The sequence below is a fragment of the Raphanus sativus genome, chromosome 6 (genome assembly GCF_000801105.2).
Source record: "Raphanus sativus cultivar WK10039 chromosome 6, ASM80110v3, whole genome shotgun sequence".
NCBI lineage: Eukaryota > Viridiplantae > Streptophyta > Magnoliopsida > Brassicales > Brassicaceae > Raphanus > Raphanus sativus.
The window spans coordinates 2,054,399-2,072,998 of record NC_079516.1 but is presented as its reverse complement, the minus strand read 5'-3'; the positions used below and the strand labels follow the sequence as shown (position 1 = coordinate 2,072,998).

Sequence of the window (18,600 nt, the reverse complement as noted above, 5' to 3'; positions counted from 1 at the left end):
TCAGTTTTGTTTGATTTCATGTTTGTGCAGTTTCCAGTTAGATTAGGTTCAGTTTATCAAGATTGCATAACTCTGTATACAAAATAAACAAAAATTCTAAGCAAAGTAGAAAACTCCCATTCAAATACATATATCATTGAAACCAACAACCGAAAAGAAAAACTCTTAGCTTTTTGCTAGAACGTCCAAAAGGAAAACCTTTTCCACCGAACCCATATTCTTTAAACTATTAATAAAGTGAGACATAATTCATTTTAATTCAAAATTTAATTTCTTACTATAGAGCTAAAAGCTTCTTTATAGAGAGGCAGTATCATTACAGCATAAATGCACTTTGATCACTAGAGAGAAATAAGAGAGAGATAACACGAACAAAAAAAAGCTAGCAATTGATTTGTTCATCATTACAGTAACAAAAGACATGGCTTCATCTTTAATCTTAAAACTCATCGCCTTCGTGTCTTTCTCCTCACTTTCCTTCTCTTTGCCGACGACAAATACAATCCCATCTTCTCCAACAATCTTTCCTTTTGAAGACCAGATCTCGCCGGAGATAGCTCCTCTCCTCCCTTCTCCAGCCGTCACCTCCACTCAAACCATCCCTTCTACAAATTCACCTCTTCCGGATCCTCAAAACGATGACGTTGTGGCCGATCCTGATCCAGCCTTCGCTCCCTCCGCTCCCCCGCCGGCTTCTTCTCTTGCTACTCCGTCTTCTCAAGCTCCCAGAGTTCTCCTCACCGTCACTTTCGCCGCCGTGCCTTGTTTCTTGCTCCGGCTTCTTGCCGTTTCAGCTTTGTAGTTCATTTATATACTCACGTACGTATTTGTTTTCATGAGTTTAATTGTCTCAAAAATGATCATTTTATATATCTCGAAATAAACATTTTTTATCCATCTCACTATATTTAATTTGGTAACCAAAATAAATTATTATTAAACACAAAGAAACTGATTATCGTATAATATTTGTTAACTATTTCGTATGAACTGAATAGTAAATTTTATTTAATAAATACTCCTTCCGTCCCACTTTAAGTGGAGTTTTAGGGAAAAAAATTTTGTTCCGTGATGTTTTCAAGTTTCTAGGTAAAAAATAAATGTATTTTAATATTTTTAATTATTTATATTATGTAGTATAATTGTTTATTGGTTGAAATTACTTTAATTATTATTGTTTTTAGGTAAACGAGAAAAATAGAATAAAAATTTGTAATTTCTTAATCAACGTGCAAAAACCTCAAAACTCATTTATTTTGGAACAGAGGGAGTAATTGTTTACGGTATATCATGTCAAAATAAAATACATATAATGAAATTAGTTCGTTATTAATTGATACAATGATACTTGAAAAGATCAACTATCTTAATTTGATGAATGATTTTTATCCATCTCACTATTGTTTTTTTTTCACTTTGTAACGTAAATCTCTTGTTAATATTTAAGCTCCAGTGGGTAAATAATTTAAGTTAGAACCACACAGTATATATGCATATGCATATATACGATTAAGTAATTACATATTTTATGTTCCTTAAGTTTTATATTCATATGTTTATGAGGACTTCTTCATTTGTTCTTTTCTGCATGTTCTTTTTTTTTCTTGCAAAAGGACCTTTTGGAAAAATTGAAATCCCGTTTCAAATTAAAGTGTCATATGCGTTACAGTTTTTATTTATTTTAAGTTAACATATGCTTTACAGTCTAGTGTTCTTTTTTTGTATAATCAAACTTTACAGTTTGTTGTTTATATGAATGCAATAAAACCATTTTGAGTCATGGACTACTAATTTTGCCATACATGTGTTGGATAAAATAGTAATAATCCAGGTCATATAAAAGACCAGCTTCTATGATTTAACTTTTATTTTTGTCTTAATCTTAAGATATGTTTATGACTTGAAAGAAATCAATGTGCTGTATATTTGTGAATTAGCGGCTTTATACATACCATAACTCGTAAAGTATATATGCTGCCTCACGGACACGGGAAAAAAAGAAGCAAAGCTGCCATCTTCTCTTGTCTTACTCTTTACTTTTTTGGATTCTCTTAATGCCATAATAATAATGGATCAGATAGATGTCTCAAATCTGAATTATTGAATTTATACATAGTTGTAAAAGAATATAAAAGGACATCTCTTTATGTTCACATCATGTGTTTAGGGTTTTATGCGTGACAGATTGTACATATCTCACTTACAAAGGTTGACAGTTGACACCCACTAACTTTTGTCCTTAGTGAGGAACAGAATAAAATTAACGAGAAGAAAAGAAATAACTTCAAGAGACAGGCTCATATCAATAACTATATCAAATGATTTATCCAGTGGGAGGAATTAGAATTTGGGAGCTTGCAAAATCTATCAAAAGCCATGCAAAGACATCTGTAAAGAGTATTTCCATGCCTTTCATGGTCACCGTTGGAGTACAATCCAGCCATTAGCTCAGAAGGCCTGGAACGTAGCTTGTCCTACTGGTGCAAGAGAGGTAACTTTCCTCATAGAGGTACCACTAAATGTAGCACACTGAATTTTCTTAAATATTACTTTGTAAAAAAAAGATTCTTGGTATAGAAATATCACTGAGGCCAAGACATGTTAAAGCTGAAATGGTCATTGAGACCAAGAATGACTTATAAAGTTAAATAAAGGGTAGTTAACCTTAAACACCCAAACATAATATCCAACAATCAAAGACAAACATAATATCCAACAATCAAAGACAAGTCTTTTAGTTTCATTTACCAAAGCAGGGGAGATGTTAATGTTAACCTATTACCATGGAGCCGATAAAACTTTTTGAAACTCAACTTCCATATCTTCAACGTCTTGACCAATCTTTTCGGCTTGTGACTTCATTTCTGCTATCTTTATCTCAACAGCATTCATCTTCACTTTCACAACTTTATCTTGTGTCAGCAGCTCACAAATCTTGCGCTTCAAGGTAGCCCTCTTGGATTGTAATTTAAGACTTTCACACTCTTCCTTTTCAATGGACTTCTCCAAACATCGTTGCTTCTCGGCTTTCTTAGCTCGCACATCTTTAAGATACAACAATTTGTTGATTGTAGCTTGAGGAGATTTGGTGTTGAAACCATGTTTTTTTAGTTTGGCAAATTCCACATTGAGACCCTTGAGCTTGCTCATGGGATCATCGCGCTTCAGGCCTTTTACTTCGTCTAGTAACCCGTAAAAGGTGACTATCATACCAACCGCTGACAACTCACGGATATCCTCTTTATCTTTAAGCAATGGGGTGAAGTGAGGTCGTTGTGGAAAATGTTCGAAACCTGCTGATTCGTACGTCTTCCAAAATGGTAACGTCTTTGCAAAAGGCAAACCCATTATCCAAGCAGCGAGAGACTGTTCACCAACTTCTTCATTGTTGCCACCACTGCGAGTCCCAGCTACAAATTATAATAATCAATGATGTTACTAACTAATATGGTTAATGCCGATTTAGACATACAAGTTCTTTTATTCAGGTTCAAGATTTACCTCTTGATGTTCCGACCCGAGGAGCGTTATCATTCACCATAGAATTAGTCCTCTTCTTTTTCAACCCCCAGTTGGCCTAATCAGATAACAGAGTTTGTAAAACGACTTGGAAGACATGGAAAGAAAGTTTAAAACACGCAGCGAGAGAGAGAGAGAGAGAGAGAGAGAGAGAGAGAGAGAGAGAGAGAGAGAGAGAGAGAGAGAGAGAGAGAGAGAGAGAGAGAGAGAGAGAGAGAGAGAGAGAGAGAGACTATAACTCACAGCTAAAGTGGGTGTCTGGCCATTGTCATGTGGATTCATGGGCTTAGCACCAAAAGAAGAGCTCCTTATTGGATTCTTTGGAGTTTCTTTTACAAGTTTTCCCTACAAATGGAAAGAATATACATTCATACCAATAAACAAAAGAAAATTCAAAGAAATTAGTGAAACAATTACCTTTTGTCTGCTTTGCCTAATCCTCTCTTCCAAAGTAGCATATACATTTCCTATCCAAGTATAAAGAGTCTGATCATCAACACCACTATCTTTGTAGACAACATATTTTAGCAAAGAGAAAAATATACCAAAACATACCAGTTTTATTCAGGTACGAGTGTTGTACTTGTTCTCTTTGCCTTTTGCTACCAGTAGCTTTGCTATTCGTCTCCGTAGGCATCTGCATGAAGAGTATAAAAACCATCATATCAAAGATAAATAATTAAGCATCAACAAGGCTAAGATAATAACACCAATTTGGTAAAGGCTAGAATTAATGATTAATTTCTACCAAAAGAAACAAAAACTTTACCTTCTGTCGAGTGGAATCATTTGTCAAGCCAATCTGAATCCTAGTTTTATTAAGAGTATTTTCAAAGGATTTTTCTCCTCCTGCTGGAAAACATGGACAAAATAGATCAAAATTCATGATGCAGAAGCTACACTTCTAAAGAAGATCATACTCACCAGTTGGTGTTACTGGTGGGGCTGTGCCCTGAGGAGTTTTATCATTCATAACAGCATTAGCCTTCTTCTTACTCGATTCTCCAGTGGCCTATTTTTCAGGTAACGAGGTTAGAGAACCAAAGATCAAAGACATCAATGAAAACAAACGAGTGTGTCTTAACTCACAGCCTCATTATTAGCTTTAGTGAGTGGCTTAGCACCAGAACAAGGGCCAATTTTATTCTCCTTTACGGCCATTTGCTGCAAATGGAAAGAACATAGAAAGAAAGCTTCAAATTCAGACAAACAAACCAAAGTTGAATTGAAATTAATTAGTGAAGTCTATACCTTTGGTTCTTTACGCCAAACCCCATGTTCCCACACCATCAAGGGTCGAAGTCTCGAGTGCTTAAACTCAAGTTCCTCCTTTGTAGACTCTATACTAACCAAGTAACGGTTCTGAGTGAGAATCCCACTCACTGACCCTCGATACCATGCAAGACGATGAAACACCTCTACCGTTTCCGATATCGTATACTCTTCGGTTGAAGAATTAGGCGGTCGTGCGGGTCTAACACGTTGTGCATCAACAAGCGGTATTGGTGTTGGCTCATCACAACTGGTGCTGAACCTCTGAATCAGGTACTTGACAAAGAATTTGTTTACACCTCCGTCTTCAACCACTATAACCGTCAACGCTGGTAACCACGCAAATTCCTTTTTTTCACCGACGACAAAACTGACTTCCACCATTGCTCCGGAGCTGAACATAGACTTATTCAGTTCCTTCAAGGCCAACAAAATGAGACGTTAGAAAGTACATTTAACCATTTTAAACGCTAGGTGCAACAAAAACAAAGAAAACAAAAGGTACGTAGCATGAGATAAAACAGAGACTACAAAACTTCAATGGTTTTTTTTTTTTTGCGGCAGAGCATCATAACCAGGGTCTTAGGACATCTCCAACCCTACTCCATTTTCTACTCCAAACATCATTTTGGAGTAAAATCATCTCCAACCCCACTCCATTTTCAACTCCAAAATGGGGTAATTGCTAGGGTTACTCTATTTATGGATTAATCTTACACATTACTCCATTTTAGAGTTGAAGTTTATTTATTTATGAAATAGTCCTTTAAATCTTTAATGATTTTAATTCTTAATTAAATAATATTTCCAAATGATACAATAACATAAAAACAAGATATTTCATTATTTAATAATCTGACATTCGCGCTTCGGTATTGTGAAATGACCTTTCGTTTTTGAAAAAAAAAATATTACATGACATCATGACTACATGTATAATTTTACACAACATGATAATTGAGGATGAGCGTGAACTCGATGCATCAATTGAAGTTGCAAGAGAAGTTCTACCTCCAGAGATCGAAATTGCAAAATATGAAAATGTCTGATTTCAAAATTTTCTTGCCGATTTAGAAATATCAAAGATAAAGAAGTTCATTTTTCATTACGAAATGCATTAGTTGATCATTTGTGGAAAAAATATTCTAATGTTCATTATTGAACCAACTTATATATTATGCTTTATTCTATTTTTATGATTTCTTGTACCTTTTAATAATAAATGTTTAATTTAAATAAATTATATTTTAAAGTATTTTTGCAAATATAAAATAGTTGGGGTTAATTGGTAAACTTTTATAAGTATATGATATTATTAACAATTATTAAATATTATTGGAATAAAAAATGGAGTAATACATTGGAGTAAAACGTCACTCCATTTTGGAGTTGCACTATTTTGGAGTAAAATTTGGAGTAATACATTGGAGATGCTCTTAGAGCATCTCCATCAATGATACTCTATGAATCCCACTTTTTCATTATTTTAATATTTTTTTTTCGTTTGATTATTTTATTAAAAGAAAATTCTAGACCAATCGCGGGCCGCCACATGTCGTGGGACCCGCGCTACAGTGACGATCCGGGTTCACTGCAGTGAACCTCCAAGACACATGTTCAGATCTGTGTAATATTTTAATATTTTTTTTTCGAAAACCGTGTAAACTTGCTCTTAGGACAACCGTGAAAATTTAGAGACCTTAAAAAATTTATAAGAATTTTAATTAACTTTTTTAACAGTTCAGGAGTCTATATTAATTAATAAATCAATTCAAAAAAGTTTGAGAGTCCAATGCTATAGTCTCATTTAAAGCTCGTGACAAAAAAAAAGTCTCATTTAAAGCATAACTTTTAAAAATTTAATGTATAATGACTTCTGTAAGATTAAATTTGCTATTTTTATGTAATTTTAATAGCATAATTAAGAAGTATCGAAAAAATAACATGTATATGTACCTTGGGTTTTGGTACGACCCATTTCGAATAGGTCCGGTCAAGATGAGCACGCAATTGGTTTCTTTCAAACTCTAATATGTCCGGTGGTGAATTCAAGTAAACCAAGAACTTGTCACCCTCTAATCTCTTCTTTACGATAACACCAACCCACCACCCATATTTGTGATCCACGTCGACCACCGTTCCTTCCTCCAAAACGATGCTGTTTTGAAGATCCTCCGGTGGTATCGATCGGATGAGTCCCTGCTCGACAGTTTCTGTGAGGGGAGAGGAACCGTCATTGTTTAGCCGAGTCGTGTAGCGGACACGGAGTTTGGTCAGTGGACATCCAGTAGCGTTCTCCTCTAAGACCGCTCGGAACCAGGCGCCTTTCGACCCTTCCTTTTCAGAAGACACTTCAACCTCACAACCCTTTAACATCGTTTCACTGGTTCTCATCGCTTACACTACTCAGGTGACAAGTTTCTTCTTCTTAAGAAATGATTTTAGATTCAAGAAATCTGACGTCCAAGTCTGGTTAAATATGAAAACATAGCATTCACATCATTTACTGTTTTACCTAAACAAACAGAGCCACAATAAATGTCTTACACCACATTCTGGTCTTGCCAGTAACGTCATTGCCATTCTAAGAATATGAACTCGCACAGCATATTTAATTTACAAATCATTTAGTTTCTTTTTCTTTATTAGTCAAACCGTTCATTTACTTCTTTTACGTAGTTTATGGAGTAGTATACTCAGCCACATCATTTTCTTTGACTAGAATGGAAATTTAACTCTAGCCTCCGATTCTACCCTTTTTGATTTTGTTTTTTTCTTTGTCAACTACCCTTTTTGTTATTTTACCATAAAATTCACATTACGAAAATCAAGTTAGTATTTAAGATACAGATACAGCTAAGAAGTAAATTCTTTGGATTTTCTGTGGTTTAATAAAATACCAATTTTTAAAACATTTTTCTGGTCAACACATATATTCACCTTTTACGTTTGAAACATTCTTTATTCAATAAAATCTATCAAATAAAATAATACAGAATTGATAAATATAGCATCAAAAAAAACAAAACAAACTTTTGAAAAATACATCTAAACAATTAAAAATGATTGAACATATATGATTTCAAGAGAAATCAATGATTAACATCAAAATTATGTTGGATTTTGCCAAATTAATAAAAAAATGATTTTGTTCCACGGTTTGTTTAATGTTTTTTTTTCGCATCACAACAACAGCAACAACCGTCTGCAACCACTTATACAGCCACTTAGACAAACGCATGCTTATGGTCACAAGTCACAACAAGACCATGCGATAGAGATATAAACATAACATAACGAACAAACAAAACCAGGCACAAAAGATACACATACACTTTTACCAAAAAAAGAAGAAGATACACATACACATGGATGGACAAAGCACATGTTATGTACCTTTTTAAAAAGTCGATAATCACGTTTCAAATTAAAGTTTCATATATGCTTTTTCAGTTTAGTGTTCATTTTTCGTATAATCAAATTTTTACAGTTTGCTGTTTACATTTTGAGATCATGGACTACTAAATTTTGCCATACATGTATTGATCCAGTACAACGTCTATATAATCTTTCTAACTATAGTAATAAGCTACGTCACAGGAAAATCTAAGTAAAAGACGAGTTTTTATGCAACTTCAAGCCTACTTGGCTACAAGAACTGGTTGCAGTTTTCAAAGTTTCGTGGAGTTATGTAAGGAACCCTTCGGCTCAAACATCTTTGGTAACAGTTTCGGCTATTAATGCAGGGCCTTATGGGTCCAATAAGCCCTATTTATATCGCCAAACCCAAATCGGTTAAATTTCCAAAACTCTCTTATCACTCAAACTTTGGCGGGTAAAAATCTTATCAAAACGAAGCGATTAGGTAACATCGTAGCCGTTAGATTTTGCTACCATAAATCAACGGTCATCATCAATTAACCCTGGGCTCTCTAACTTTCACTTTACCCTAAGGCGAAAATCTCGAATCGCGACGACGATCTCTCTTCCGAAGAAGACGAGGAGGAGCTCGAGGCCGTTACTCGATCTTCTGATTCCGACGAAGAAGAAGCTGCGCCAGTCTCGGTGTCCCTGTTGAGGATGATTACGAGGTAAAGCGTTTTCGATTGTGTACCAAATCTTTGATTGAACGGTTGGTGATTTAGCTTCATTGTGTTAGTGTTTAGGATGAAGAGGAGGAGGATGATGAGAAGGTTGAGATCAGTAAACGCTTAGGGATATGCAGAAGATTCAGGAGATGCTTGATTCTCAGAATGCTTCTATAGATGCTGATATGGTGCGTGTTTTTGCTTGAAGTGAATTGTTTTCTATCAATTAAGGAATCTGATTTTGTTTAAATGGATTTAGAACAATAAGGGGAAAGGGAGATTGAAGTATCTTCTGCAGCAAACTGAGTTGTTTGCACATTTTGCCAAAGTTGATCCATGTTCTTCTCAGAAGAAGGCGAAAGGAAGGTGTGTTGGATGCAATTGATTCCGTTTGTACTCTTTGTTTTGTGTTCTATTCCTTTGTACCTTATGTTTTCTTCGTATACGCAGAACAATCTCCATGAACTGTGGGCCCTTCTCAATTTTCTACTGCCTGAGATCTTAAGTTCGGCAGAGACTTTTGATGAATGGTTTCAAATTTCTGGCGAGAATGACCAGCAGGAAGTTGTTCAACAACTCCACAAGGTATGTATTTACTTACTTATTGCTGCTATCCAGTTTATCTCGTCTTAATTGTTAGGCTAATCACTTTCCTGTATTGTTTTAGGTCCTTCGACCATTTCTTCTACGAAGACGAAAGTCAGATGTTGAGAAAGGTTTGCCACCAAAGAAGGAGACGATACTTAAAGTTGGCATGTCTCAGATGCAAAAACAATAATACAAGGCTTTACTGCAGAAAGATCTTGAAGCAGTTAATGCTGGTGGAGAACGCAAACGTCTGCTAAACATTGCAACGCAACTGCGTAAATGCTGTAATCACCCTTATCTCTTCCAGGGTGCAGAGCCTGGTCCCCCATATACCACAGGAGATCACCTCATATCAAATGCTGGTAAGACTAGCATTCAAACTATATCCTTCAGATGTATGTGCACATGTTTTTTTAACCATTTTATGTTTTTGTTTCCAGGTAAGATGGTTCTCTTGGATAAATTGCTTCCTAAGTTGAAGGAACGTGATTCTACAGAACAGCTGGAGATAATTGCTTCTCACGTTCATCTTTTCTGATTCCTTTCCTTATTTGAACTCTGACCGTTGTTCTAGCATTATGTCAGATGACAAGACTTTTGGATATTCTTGAGGATTATTTAATGTATCGTGGTTATCTATATTGCCGAATTGATGGAAATACAACAAGCCAGGAAGTGAGAAATTTGTTTTCTTGTTATCTACTAGAGCAGGAGGGCTTGGTATCAATCTTGCTACTGCAGATGTTTTGATTCTTTATGCTAGTGACTGGTAAGTCTTATCATGTCCATTGTAGATTTTGAGTACTCTCTTCAGTTTTGACGAGTCTGGTGGATTTTTGGCAGGAACCCGCAAGTCGACTTGCAAGCCCAGGATCGTGCCCATAGGATTGGTCAAAAGAAAGAAGTTCAAGTGTTTCGATTCTGCACTGAGGTTGATATTCATTCCTTGTATGGCAAGTAAGAACAAACTATGACTGTTTGGATTAATTACGTATTGGTCGTTTTCAGTCTGCTATTGAGGAGAAAGTAATTGAGAGAGCTTACAAGAAGTTGGCGCGTGATGCTCTGGTTATTCAACAAGGACGACTGGCAGAGCAGAAAAGTAAGTTTTCTATAACGAGATTGCAAAAAGCAATGATTCATCTCTGACGTTATTAATTTTATTTTTACTATATGTAGCTGTCAACAAGGATGAGTTGCTTCAAATGGTAAGATATGGTGCTGAGATGGTGTTCAGTTCTAAAGATAGCACAATCACAGACGAGGATATCGATAGAATCATTGCCAAAGGAGAGGAGGCAACAGCTGAACTTGATGCCAAAATGAAGAAATTCACAGAAGATGCTATACAGTTTAAAATGGATGACAGTAAGGGTGTTCTTGACCTTGATTGTTTCTGTTGTGTTATTAATGTAATATTTTGGATAACTAATCGTCCTATTTGTCACAGGTGCTGACTTCTATGATTTTGATGATGACAATAAGGTAAGTCTTGTATATTTATTGTTTAGTTTGTGCTTTCATGTCATACCCTAATTATGAGTTATGATCTGCACTACTGAAAATTAAATTAAATCTGCATTAAAGGGATTTTTCTGTTAGGTAAAGTTTAAGAAGACAGACAAAGAGGACTGAAAATTAAATCTACTGTTTTTACCCATACTATGTCCAGTCCTATTTTGTCTGTCTTCTTAAACTTTACCTAACAGAAAAATCCCTTTTGCTTTATCTGTATCTTTAGCTACTCTGAATTTGAATACTGCGAACAAGGTGCTCCAGCGAAACCTAAAGAGCCTAGAATTCCGCGCATGCCACAGTTGTAAGCACCTAAATAAACACTATGCATCTGTGACTGCCTTTCCCTGTCTAGATGGTATTTTTTTACCCTATAAATCTAATTTCTTGTCCATCCCACAGGCACGATTTCCAGTTCTTCAACACTCAGAGGTTGACCGAGCTGTATGAAAAGGAAGTTCGCTATCTCATGGTAGGGCTCTTTAAATGAAATACTTCTCGCTGGTTTGTTGTTCTTAGGAGCGAGTTTTCGACTAGTAAAATCAACTTGCTTCGCTTTGGTTTCAGCAAACACATCAGAAAAATCAGCTGAAAGACACTGTTGATGTAGAAGAACCAGAAGGTCAAGCTCAGTTTGTGCCACTTTGCTAACATTTTTTTTCCAGCGAGTCCATTACTGATTGAGACATTTCTGTTTGAAGGTGGAGATCCCTTAACTGCTGAAGAAGTAGAAGAAAAGGAGGGTTTACTGGAGGAGGTAAAGTGAATATGTTTTATGTTAAAGGTGTCTTAAGACATTTTGATTCGTTGGGCCTTATTTAGTTGATTGTTAATCTCCAGGGCTTCTCAACATGGAGCAGAAGAGACTTCAACAGTTTCCTCAGGGCTTGTGAGAAGTATGGCCGCAACGACATCAAAAGCATTGCCGCCGAGATGGAAGGTAAAACAGAGGAAGAAGTTGAAAGATATGCCCAAGTATTCAAAGAGCGATACAAGGAGCTGAACGGTATGTAACACAGCACACTTTAGACGCTACCTCAAGAAGGAGCTTAAGCTCACATTCCCCCCTCTGAGAATCTGCAGACTACGATAGGATCCTTAAGAACATTGAGAGGGGAGAGGCAAGAATCTGTAGGAAAGAGGAAATCATGAAAGCCATAGGGAAGAAACTTGATCGCTACAGAAACCCTTGGCTGGAACTGAAGATTCAGTATGGTCAGAACAAAGATAAGCTGTACAATGAATAGTGCGACCGTTTCATGGTACTCGCTAGAAGATGCGACACTCTGATTCGACTGGTTGAAAAGGAGAACCAAGAGTTCGATGAGAGAGAGAGGCAAGGCCGTAAAGAGAAGAAGCTCGCAAAGGTAAAAAAATGTTAACTTATATGGTTGTTATCTCTTTTATTAGATTCCTCTGGATGCTTATACTTTCTGTTTATATCTTTTTGAAGAGTGCAACACCATCAAAGCGACCTTTAGGAAGGCAACAAAGTGAGAGTCCATCATTGAAAAAGCGAAAGCTTCTGAGATGATTAGCTGAGCTCAGTTAAGCTTCTGTTGTAGAATTAAACTAAGGTTAATCTGAAACAGAGTAGGTGAATTTGAATCTGGTCTGGTGAATATTGTCCTGGAATTAACTATATAATTTGTATGGTTTAGTCATTATATGCTTCAGGAACTAGTGTGGCGTGAATAAGGCCATTTATTAGTAGTAATCGTTGTTCAAGAAAGAAAAAAACAAGAGAGATGGCCGTATGAGAGAGAATCTATTTATATATGGACAAATGGTATATGACAGAAGCTTTGGTTTTGGTTTCTCTCTGCTTCCATCAAATCTCAGACCCCAAAAATAATCTTCTCTTTTCTTAATGTTGTTTAAGTTCACGAAGAATCAGAGTATGTATTCTTCTCTCTTTTGTTTTAATTTGAAGAAGTCTTAGCTTCTATGCTGCTATTGACGCTAGAAGAGTCAACACTAGTGTCAGCTGGCTTTTCAAGGCTCAAGCCACTGACGACTGTTGGAGGAGAAACTACAGCAGTCACAGCCTCTGTGGTGGGTTCATTGCTCGAACTTACTTGAGCTGATGCGCCGCTGAGTGAGGATGATCCGATTGGGTATGGAGCAACAGGTATCTCGGTTAGAGAAGAAGCAGACGGGCTGTAGCTAAGTGAAGAACTCATCGAGTGATCAAACTTACACGCCGGTCCAAACTTGCAGATTCCGTGTTGCGCAAAGTGAGTGCATTGCGCTACGCCCTGTGTCGAAACATGTATTGAGAATGTCCTCTCAAAACTAGCAAAAAGATTTATTCTGTGTCCATAGAGAAAGACTTACGGGAAGAAGTGGAAGGCCACTGGAGCTGAGGACAACACCAGTTTTAGGTTGAGCTGCGTCTAGAGGATGATGGTATCTACACGAAGATCCGAACTTACAGTTTCCGGTTCTCATGAAGTATTGACACTCAGGTTGATCAGGTCGCTGAGGAAAAGACTGTTGTTCTGTTGAGGTAGTCAAGGAAGAAGGCCCACCAGATTGGTATGCTCTTGTATAAGCAGTCCCTGGAGGAGATAAAGACGCCATTCCATAAACAGAGCTTGATCCAATAGAGGGTTGTGTTCCAGGAGAAGGCATTGCAGTTATAGAAGCCTAATCAAAAAAAAAAAACTGATTCATTTAGCTAACAAAAAGATAACAAATGAGTTGAAGGCGTTTGATATAGAAATAATAATACCTGGTATGGATTCCAACTAGGGTATGTAACCATTCCCGGAGGCATAACCATCGGAGGAGGAGGAGAACCGTAATGACTTGGAAGATACGAACCAGGTAAAAGAGAAGGTCTTGACAAAACTAAACCATATTGTTGAGGAGATGAAGGCATGGATTGAGATTGAAGAGTTGGATATACAGAATGCATCTGCGGCTGTGCTGCTGCTGCTGCTGAGGTTGTTGTCCATGTACGCCCAATGGAACTGGATGGTTGAATCTACAGGTCAAACCAAATTTACACTGACCGGTTCTCATGTAATAAGAGCACTCTTTCTCTCCCTGTAATCAAAATTACAAAAGAGCTTGTAAGAGAAGATACAATACAATGTGTGGATGGAGAGATGAAAGAACACAAACCGGGCGTAATGGATATCCCAAATAACTTAAAGAGACAGGCGCAATAGAACCACCTCCTTGTCTAGGATGATGGTACTTGCAAGAAGCACCGAACTGACATGTCCCCGTTCTCATAAAATGCTGAGCAACAACAAAGAGAAAGAAAGAAAGAAAAAACAAACTAAAACTCACAACTTCCTTAACAGACAAATAGAAACAGAGAGTTGAATAATTTACAAAACCTGGCAAACCGGATGTCCCATCCTCTCCGGTAAAGCACCATCTCCTCCTCCTCCTCCTCTCACACCTCCAATAACCTAAAACACCAATTCAACAATAGTCAATAACTAAATCACTGATTCAACGATCTGATCTCAGTGACTTAATCAAAATTAGGAAACTTTATTTACAGCTCCACGATCTCGCGGGTGATTAAACCGACATCTTGACCCATAACCGCAGACACCGGTTCGCAAGTAATAAATACAATCAGGCTCATCGGATCGCTCCGGGTACGATTCTCCTCCTCCTCCAGCTCCGCCGCCGCTCAACACTAAACGCGTCATCGAAGCTACAAAAACACGCATTTTTTTTCAAAAACAGAGTCCTTTTAATCTCAGAAAGCTAATCAAGACCTTGCATTTAAGAAAGACATTACCTTCAACTCCATGAGAGGTCCACTGAATCGACGGATCCGATCGCGACCCTTCTTCGCCGGCGCGACCGTACCTCTCCATTTTCTAAACAGAGGGAGACAAATCTCTCCCGGAAACAAAAGAAGAAGCCTTTTATTTGCTTTTGTCGGAATGTCTGAAAGCTCCGATCGAAGAATAAAAAAAAAAGGGGCAGATCGTGTATTTTGCTTCCACACCACTCTCACTCACTTGATCTCTCTCTCTAGCTTCAAAGCTACAAGAAGAAACAGAACTCAAGACAAAATTAATTTTCTTTTACGGCTTCGATTTTCCTTTTATTACAAAAGGTTTTAATTTTTGAGCTTTCTTTATGCGTGGTCGCATCTTTCGTGGGTGTTTTGCCGGTGGTGGTTAATATACGCGCCAAGCATAGCATTGGTCACTTCTCTTTATTTTTACTTATTTTCTATTTTTCTTATCATTTAGAAAAATATCAAAAGGATACAGTCAGCACTTACCCGCTTCTGGTGGGACGATTCGGAAGATAAAAAAGGTATGTGCTGGGTTTCATGGGACAACCTAGCAAAACCTAAAGCTATGGGAAGAATAGGCATGAGAGACATTCAACGGTTTAATCAAGCACTGTTTGCAAAACTGGCTTGGAGAATAACCACTGTTCCTAACTGCCTATTAGCTAGAGTTCTTAAAGGGAAGTACTGTCACAAAAAGAACTTCCTAGAGGTGGAGTTACCTTCTTCATGCTCCCACGGGTGGCGCAGTGTACTTCATGGTAGGAATCTTCTACGGGAACACCTGGGCAAAGCAATAGGCAACAGTCAATCAACACGAGTTTGGAAAGACTCATGGATATCTCTAGACACAGACATCAAGCCATTTAGACCAGTACAAATAGACGCCCTAGACCTAAGGGTCTCCGATCTGCTAACAGATGATCTCAAGTGGAATACACAGAGAATCAATGATTTCTTACCTCAGCTGAGTGAGCAAATCCACCTCCTAAGACCTAGCTCCTTGGGAACTGAAGACATCTTTGTGTGGCAACCGCTACAGTCAGGCATCTACACAACAAAATCTGGATACAGGGCCTCCCTTCAAGCGCCAAGAGTTCCTCCTTCTCTTCCTAACAGTATCACAAACGCCAGTGAGTTTAGTTGGGTTAAGGACATCTGGAACTCGCAATGTTCCCCAAAGCTCAGAGTCTTCCTATGGTCTATCGTAAGAAGAGCAATCCCAGTGGGAGAAAACTTACGCAGTAGAGGAATACTATCAAATGCGAACTGCTGCAGATGTGGCTCTCTGGAAACGCCGGTCCACCTCTTCTTCCAATGCTCCTTCGCTCAGAAAGTGTGGGATCAGACACCACTCGCCAATGCAATTCCTATAGCTACTACAGATGACTTCAAAGCGGTGATGATAAAATTCAGAAACGCTACTTGCCTCCCTCCATCAGGTATCTCGTCGACAATACTCCCTTGGATATGTTGGGCCATTTGGACAGCGAAGAACCGTCTGATATTTGAAGGAAAAAGCCAAACAGCGAGTGAGGTCATGTTACGAGGACTAATAGCAGCACGCGAATGGATCCAAGCACAAGCGCATCGCCAACCCATCAAACTCCCGGCTCTCCCAGCCCCCCAAGGAAAACATGCAGATCGAAGAAGGGCAGGTGCTACTTGCTTCACAGACGCATCTTGGGACTCCACATCAAAGAAGGCAGGAATCGCCTGGATCATCACCGAATCAACAGAAACACCTCCACGGGAAAGCTCTCTATCCATCGCCAATGTCGCATCTCCTCTCATGGCGGAAGCGATCGCGATCAGATCGGGAATTCTGGCTGCAGCTGATCTGGACATCACAAACATCAGCTTCTTCTCAGATTGTCAAACGCTCATCAGAGCTATCAATAACAAACTCCACATCAAAGAACTCTTCGGTATCATCTCTGATATCAAGCAGCTTTCTTCGGCATTTGTTTCTATTTCTTTCTGCTTTATTCCTCGACCCGAAAACTGTAAAGCCGATGAGTTGGCTAAACGGGCTCTTCGCTTCCGTGTTTTATTTGTCTGAACTACGGGCCTGGGCTCTCTTTCGGCCCAGTGTCTTTTTTAATCTTAATATATGTTGGTTGCTCAGAAAAAAAAGAAAAATATCAAAAATCATATTTCTTTGAAAAAAATTTGGTTGTATAATTTTTCTAATTAGTGTATCAAGCTTATACCCTGGTTAAATATTTATAGAAAAGCTTTACCTCCAATCACTAGGCTGACATATTGGGTAGTACTTTCAACAATTTAAGTCTACAGATCTTGACTTATTTTATTTGTTGTTTATTCGTACATTAATGTATAGGAAAGGGACGTTGATTAGATTTTAGTGTGTGTATAAATACTGTACTAGATTGTAAGAAGTTTCTGTATGGCCAAGTTTGTTTCTAGTTTAACTATCCCCTAGACTATATTTGAGAAGTGATTTTGCCACATGTCTTCTCTACAATCAGTTTCACAAAAGAATGATGACATGGCTAATAAAATTGATGACATGGCTTCTAGAAAAATATGACATGGATTATTCCATTTATTATTGATTATATTTTAGGTAAACTTTTTAGAATATGGTAATAACTCATACATTACATTTAACATTGGTATTTATTTTTGGTAAATTTTTTTAAATATGGTAATATCTCATATGTCATCTATTAAATAAATATATTCATATATAAAATTACAAATTTCAAAATGTTATTTTATTTTATTTTCTATAGTTATACAATTTGATTACTAAAGCTTTCGAAATTGCTACATTAAAAAAATAGATTTCTAAACGTATAATCATTAGTTTCTTATATATCTACAAATTTTATGAATATTGTTTAGTTTAAATTTTTGATAATTATACAATTTTATATCATTTTTTTAGTTTTATACAAATTGATCTAATTTGTGAAAAACATACAAATTGATTTAATATATTTAACCAATATAAATAGATAGAAAATACTATCTAAGATTATTATTTAAATATATACATATATATTCTTCAATATATATTTAAAAAAAAACCATTTTACCTTAATTAAATATTTAACTAAATCAAATCTATATCTAAATACTGGTAAAAAATAATAAATTTTATATTATTGAATAAACTTTATTTTTAAATATAAATTAAATTTTGAAAAATTTCTTAATGCACATGGTGCAGGAAAACACCTAGTATGAAAGTATATATATTTCAGGAAACTGCAACTTTCTTACGTCACTCGTGATTGGGTCTACAATTACTATATTTAGTAAATAATGCTACTGTAATGTCAACTATATCACAGTGGCCATTTGGAGTTCCAATTATTTTAGAAAAATTTGAAAACATTAATTTGCGTGAAATAATGTAGAATTTGCAAGGAATGAAACGATGACTTTGCTTACATCACTTAAAGAAGTCAAATGGGTTTGGTCATAAAATGACCAATCGAACGGCCAGTATTGATATTGGTGGCTAATTACATCATGTGTGCTTTTAACTTAAAAGCTTACAGCGGGAATTCTCTCTCTGTGAATATCTGTTGTTAGCTGCAAATAATCATCAAAGCAATGAATCAAAGGCGTTAGGAAGCTACTTTGGACACATTGATTAAACAGCAAATATGAGATCGTTGTTGCATGGAGGTATTATTTATACGAAGGAGCCAAGGGGGTGCCAAATGCGTTTTCCCTTGCGCTGAAGATGATAACCACGGTTGATTAGTTGCATGCAAGCTTTGTTGGGTTGCACCAGTAGATTGGACACCAATAGATGAAGGTCTCATAAGGCTATGCCTTGAAAGTTGTGGCGTAAAAATTATGAGTTAG

At 36.9% G+C, this 18,600-nt stretch overlaps 4 protein-coding genes and 1 pseudogene across 4 annotated transcripts; 3 read left to right on the top strand and 2 right to left on the bottom strand.

Moving 5' to 3' along the window:
• The first annotated feature begins 291 nt into the window (after positions 1 to 291).
• LOC108809107 (classical arabinogalactan protein 27) lies at positions 292 to 897 on the top strand. The gene has a single exon (XM_018581239.2). The coding sequence runs from the start codon at positions 422 to 424 to the stop codon at positions 800 to 802; it is 381 nt and encodes a 126-aa protein (XP_018436741.1). The 5' UTR covers positions 292 to 421; the 3' UTR covers positions 803 to 897.
• A 1,704-nt stretch (positions 898 to 2,601) lies between these two features.
• On the bottom strand, positions 2,602 to 7,185 carry LOC108811846 (DUF724 domain-containing protein 3-like). Its single transcript, XM_018583952.2, has 10 exons — positions 6,748 to 7,185; positions 4,771 to 5,208; positions 4,609 to 4,683; positions 4,444 to 4,531; positions 4,289 to 4,371; positions 4,075 to 4,156; positions 3,937 to 3,986; positions 3,763 to 3,864; positions 3,502 to 3,577; positions 2,602 to 3,410 (listed from the first exon to the last, which is right to left on the bottom strand). The coding sequence occupies exons 1-10, from the start codon at positions 7,183 to 7,185 to the stop codon at positions 2,779 to 2,781; spliced, it is 2,064 nt and encodes a 687-aa protein (XP_018439454.2). The 3' UTR covers positions 2,602 to 2,778.
• A 1,542-nt stretch (positions 7,186 to 8,727) lies between these two features.
• LOC108807520 (ISWI chromatin-remodeling complex ATPase CHR11-like) lies at positions 8,728 to 12,646 on the top strand (annotated as a pseudogene).
• A 22-nt stretch (positions 12,647 to 12,668) lies between these two features.
• Positions 12,669 to 15,107, bottom strand: LOC108812662 (zinc finger CCCH domain-containing protein 34). The gene is given in 8 exon segments (XM_018584987.2): positions 12,669 to 13,240; positions 13,320 to 13,631; positions 13,717 to 13,916; positions 13,919 to 14,033; positions 14,112 to 14,231; positions 14,333 to 14,407; positions 14,501 to 14,661; positions 14,749 to 15,107. Coding segments are annotated over 8 exon segments (1,398 nt in total). The 5' UTR covers positions 14,828 to 15,107; the 3' UTR covers positions 12,669 to 12,904.
• Positions 15,108 to 15,322: 215 nt separating this feature from the next.
• LOC108807521 (uncharacterized) lies at positions 15,323 to 16,816 on the top strand. The gene has a single exon (XM_018579806.1). It carries the CDS (start codon positions 15,323 to 15,325, stop codon positions 16,814 to 16,816), a length of 1,494 nt encoding a protein of 497 aa, XP_018435308.1.
• The last annotated feature ends 1,784 nt before the right edge of the window (positions 16,817 to 18,600 follow it).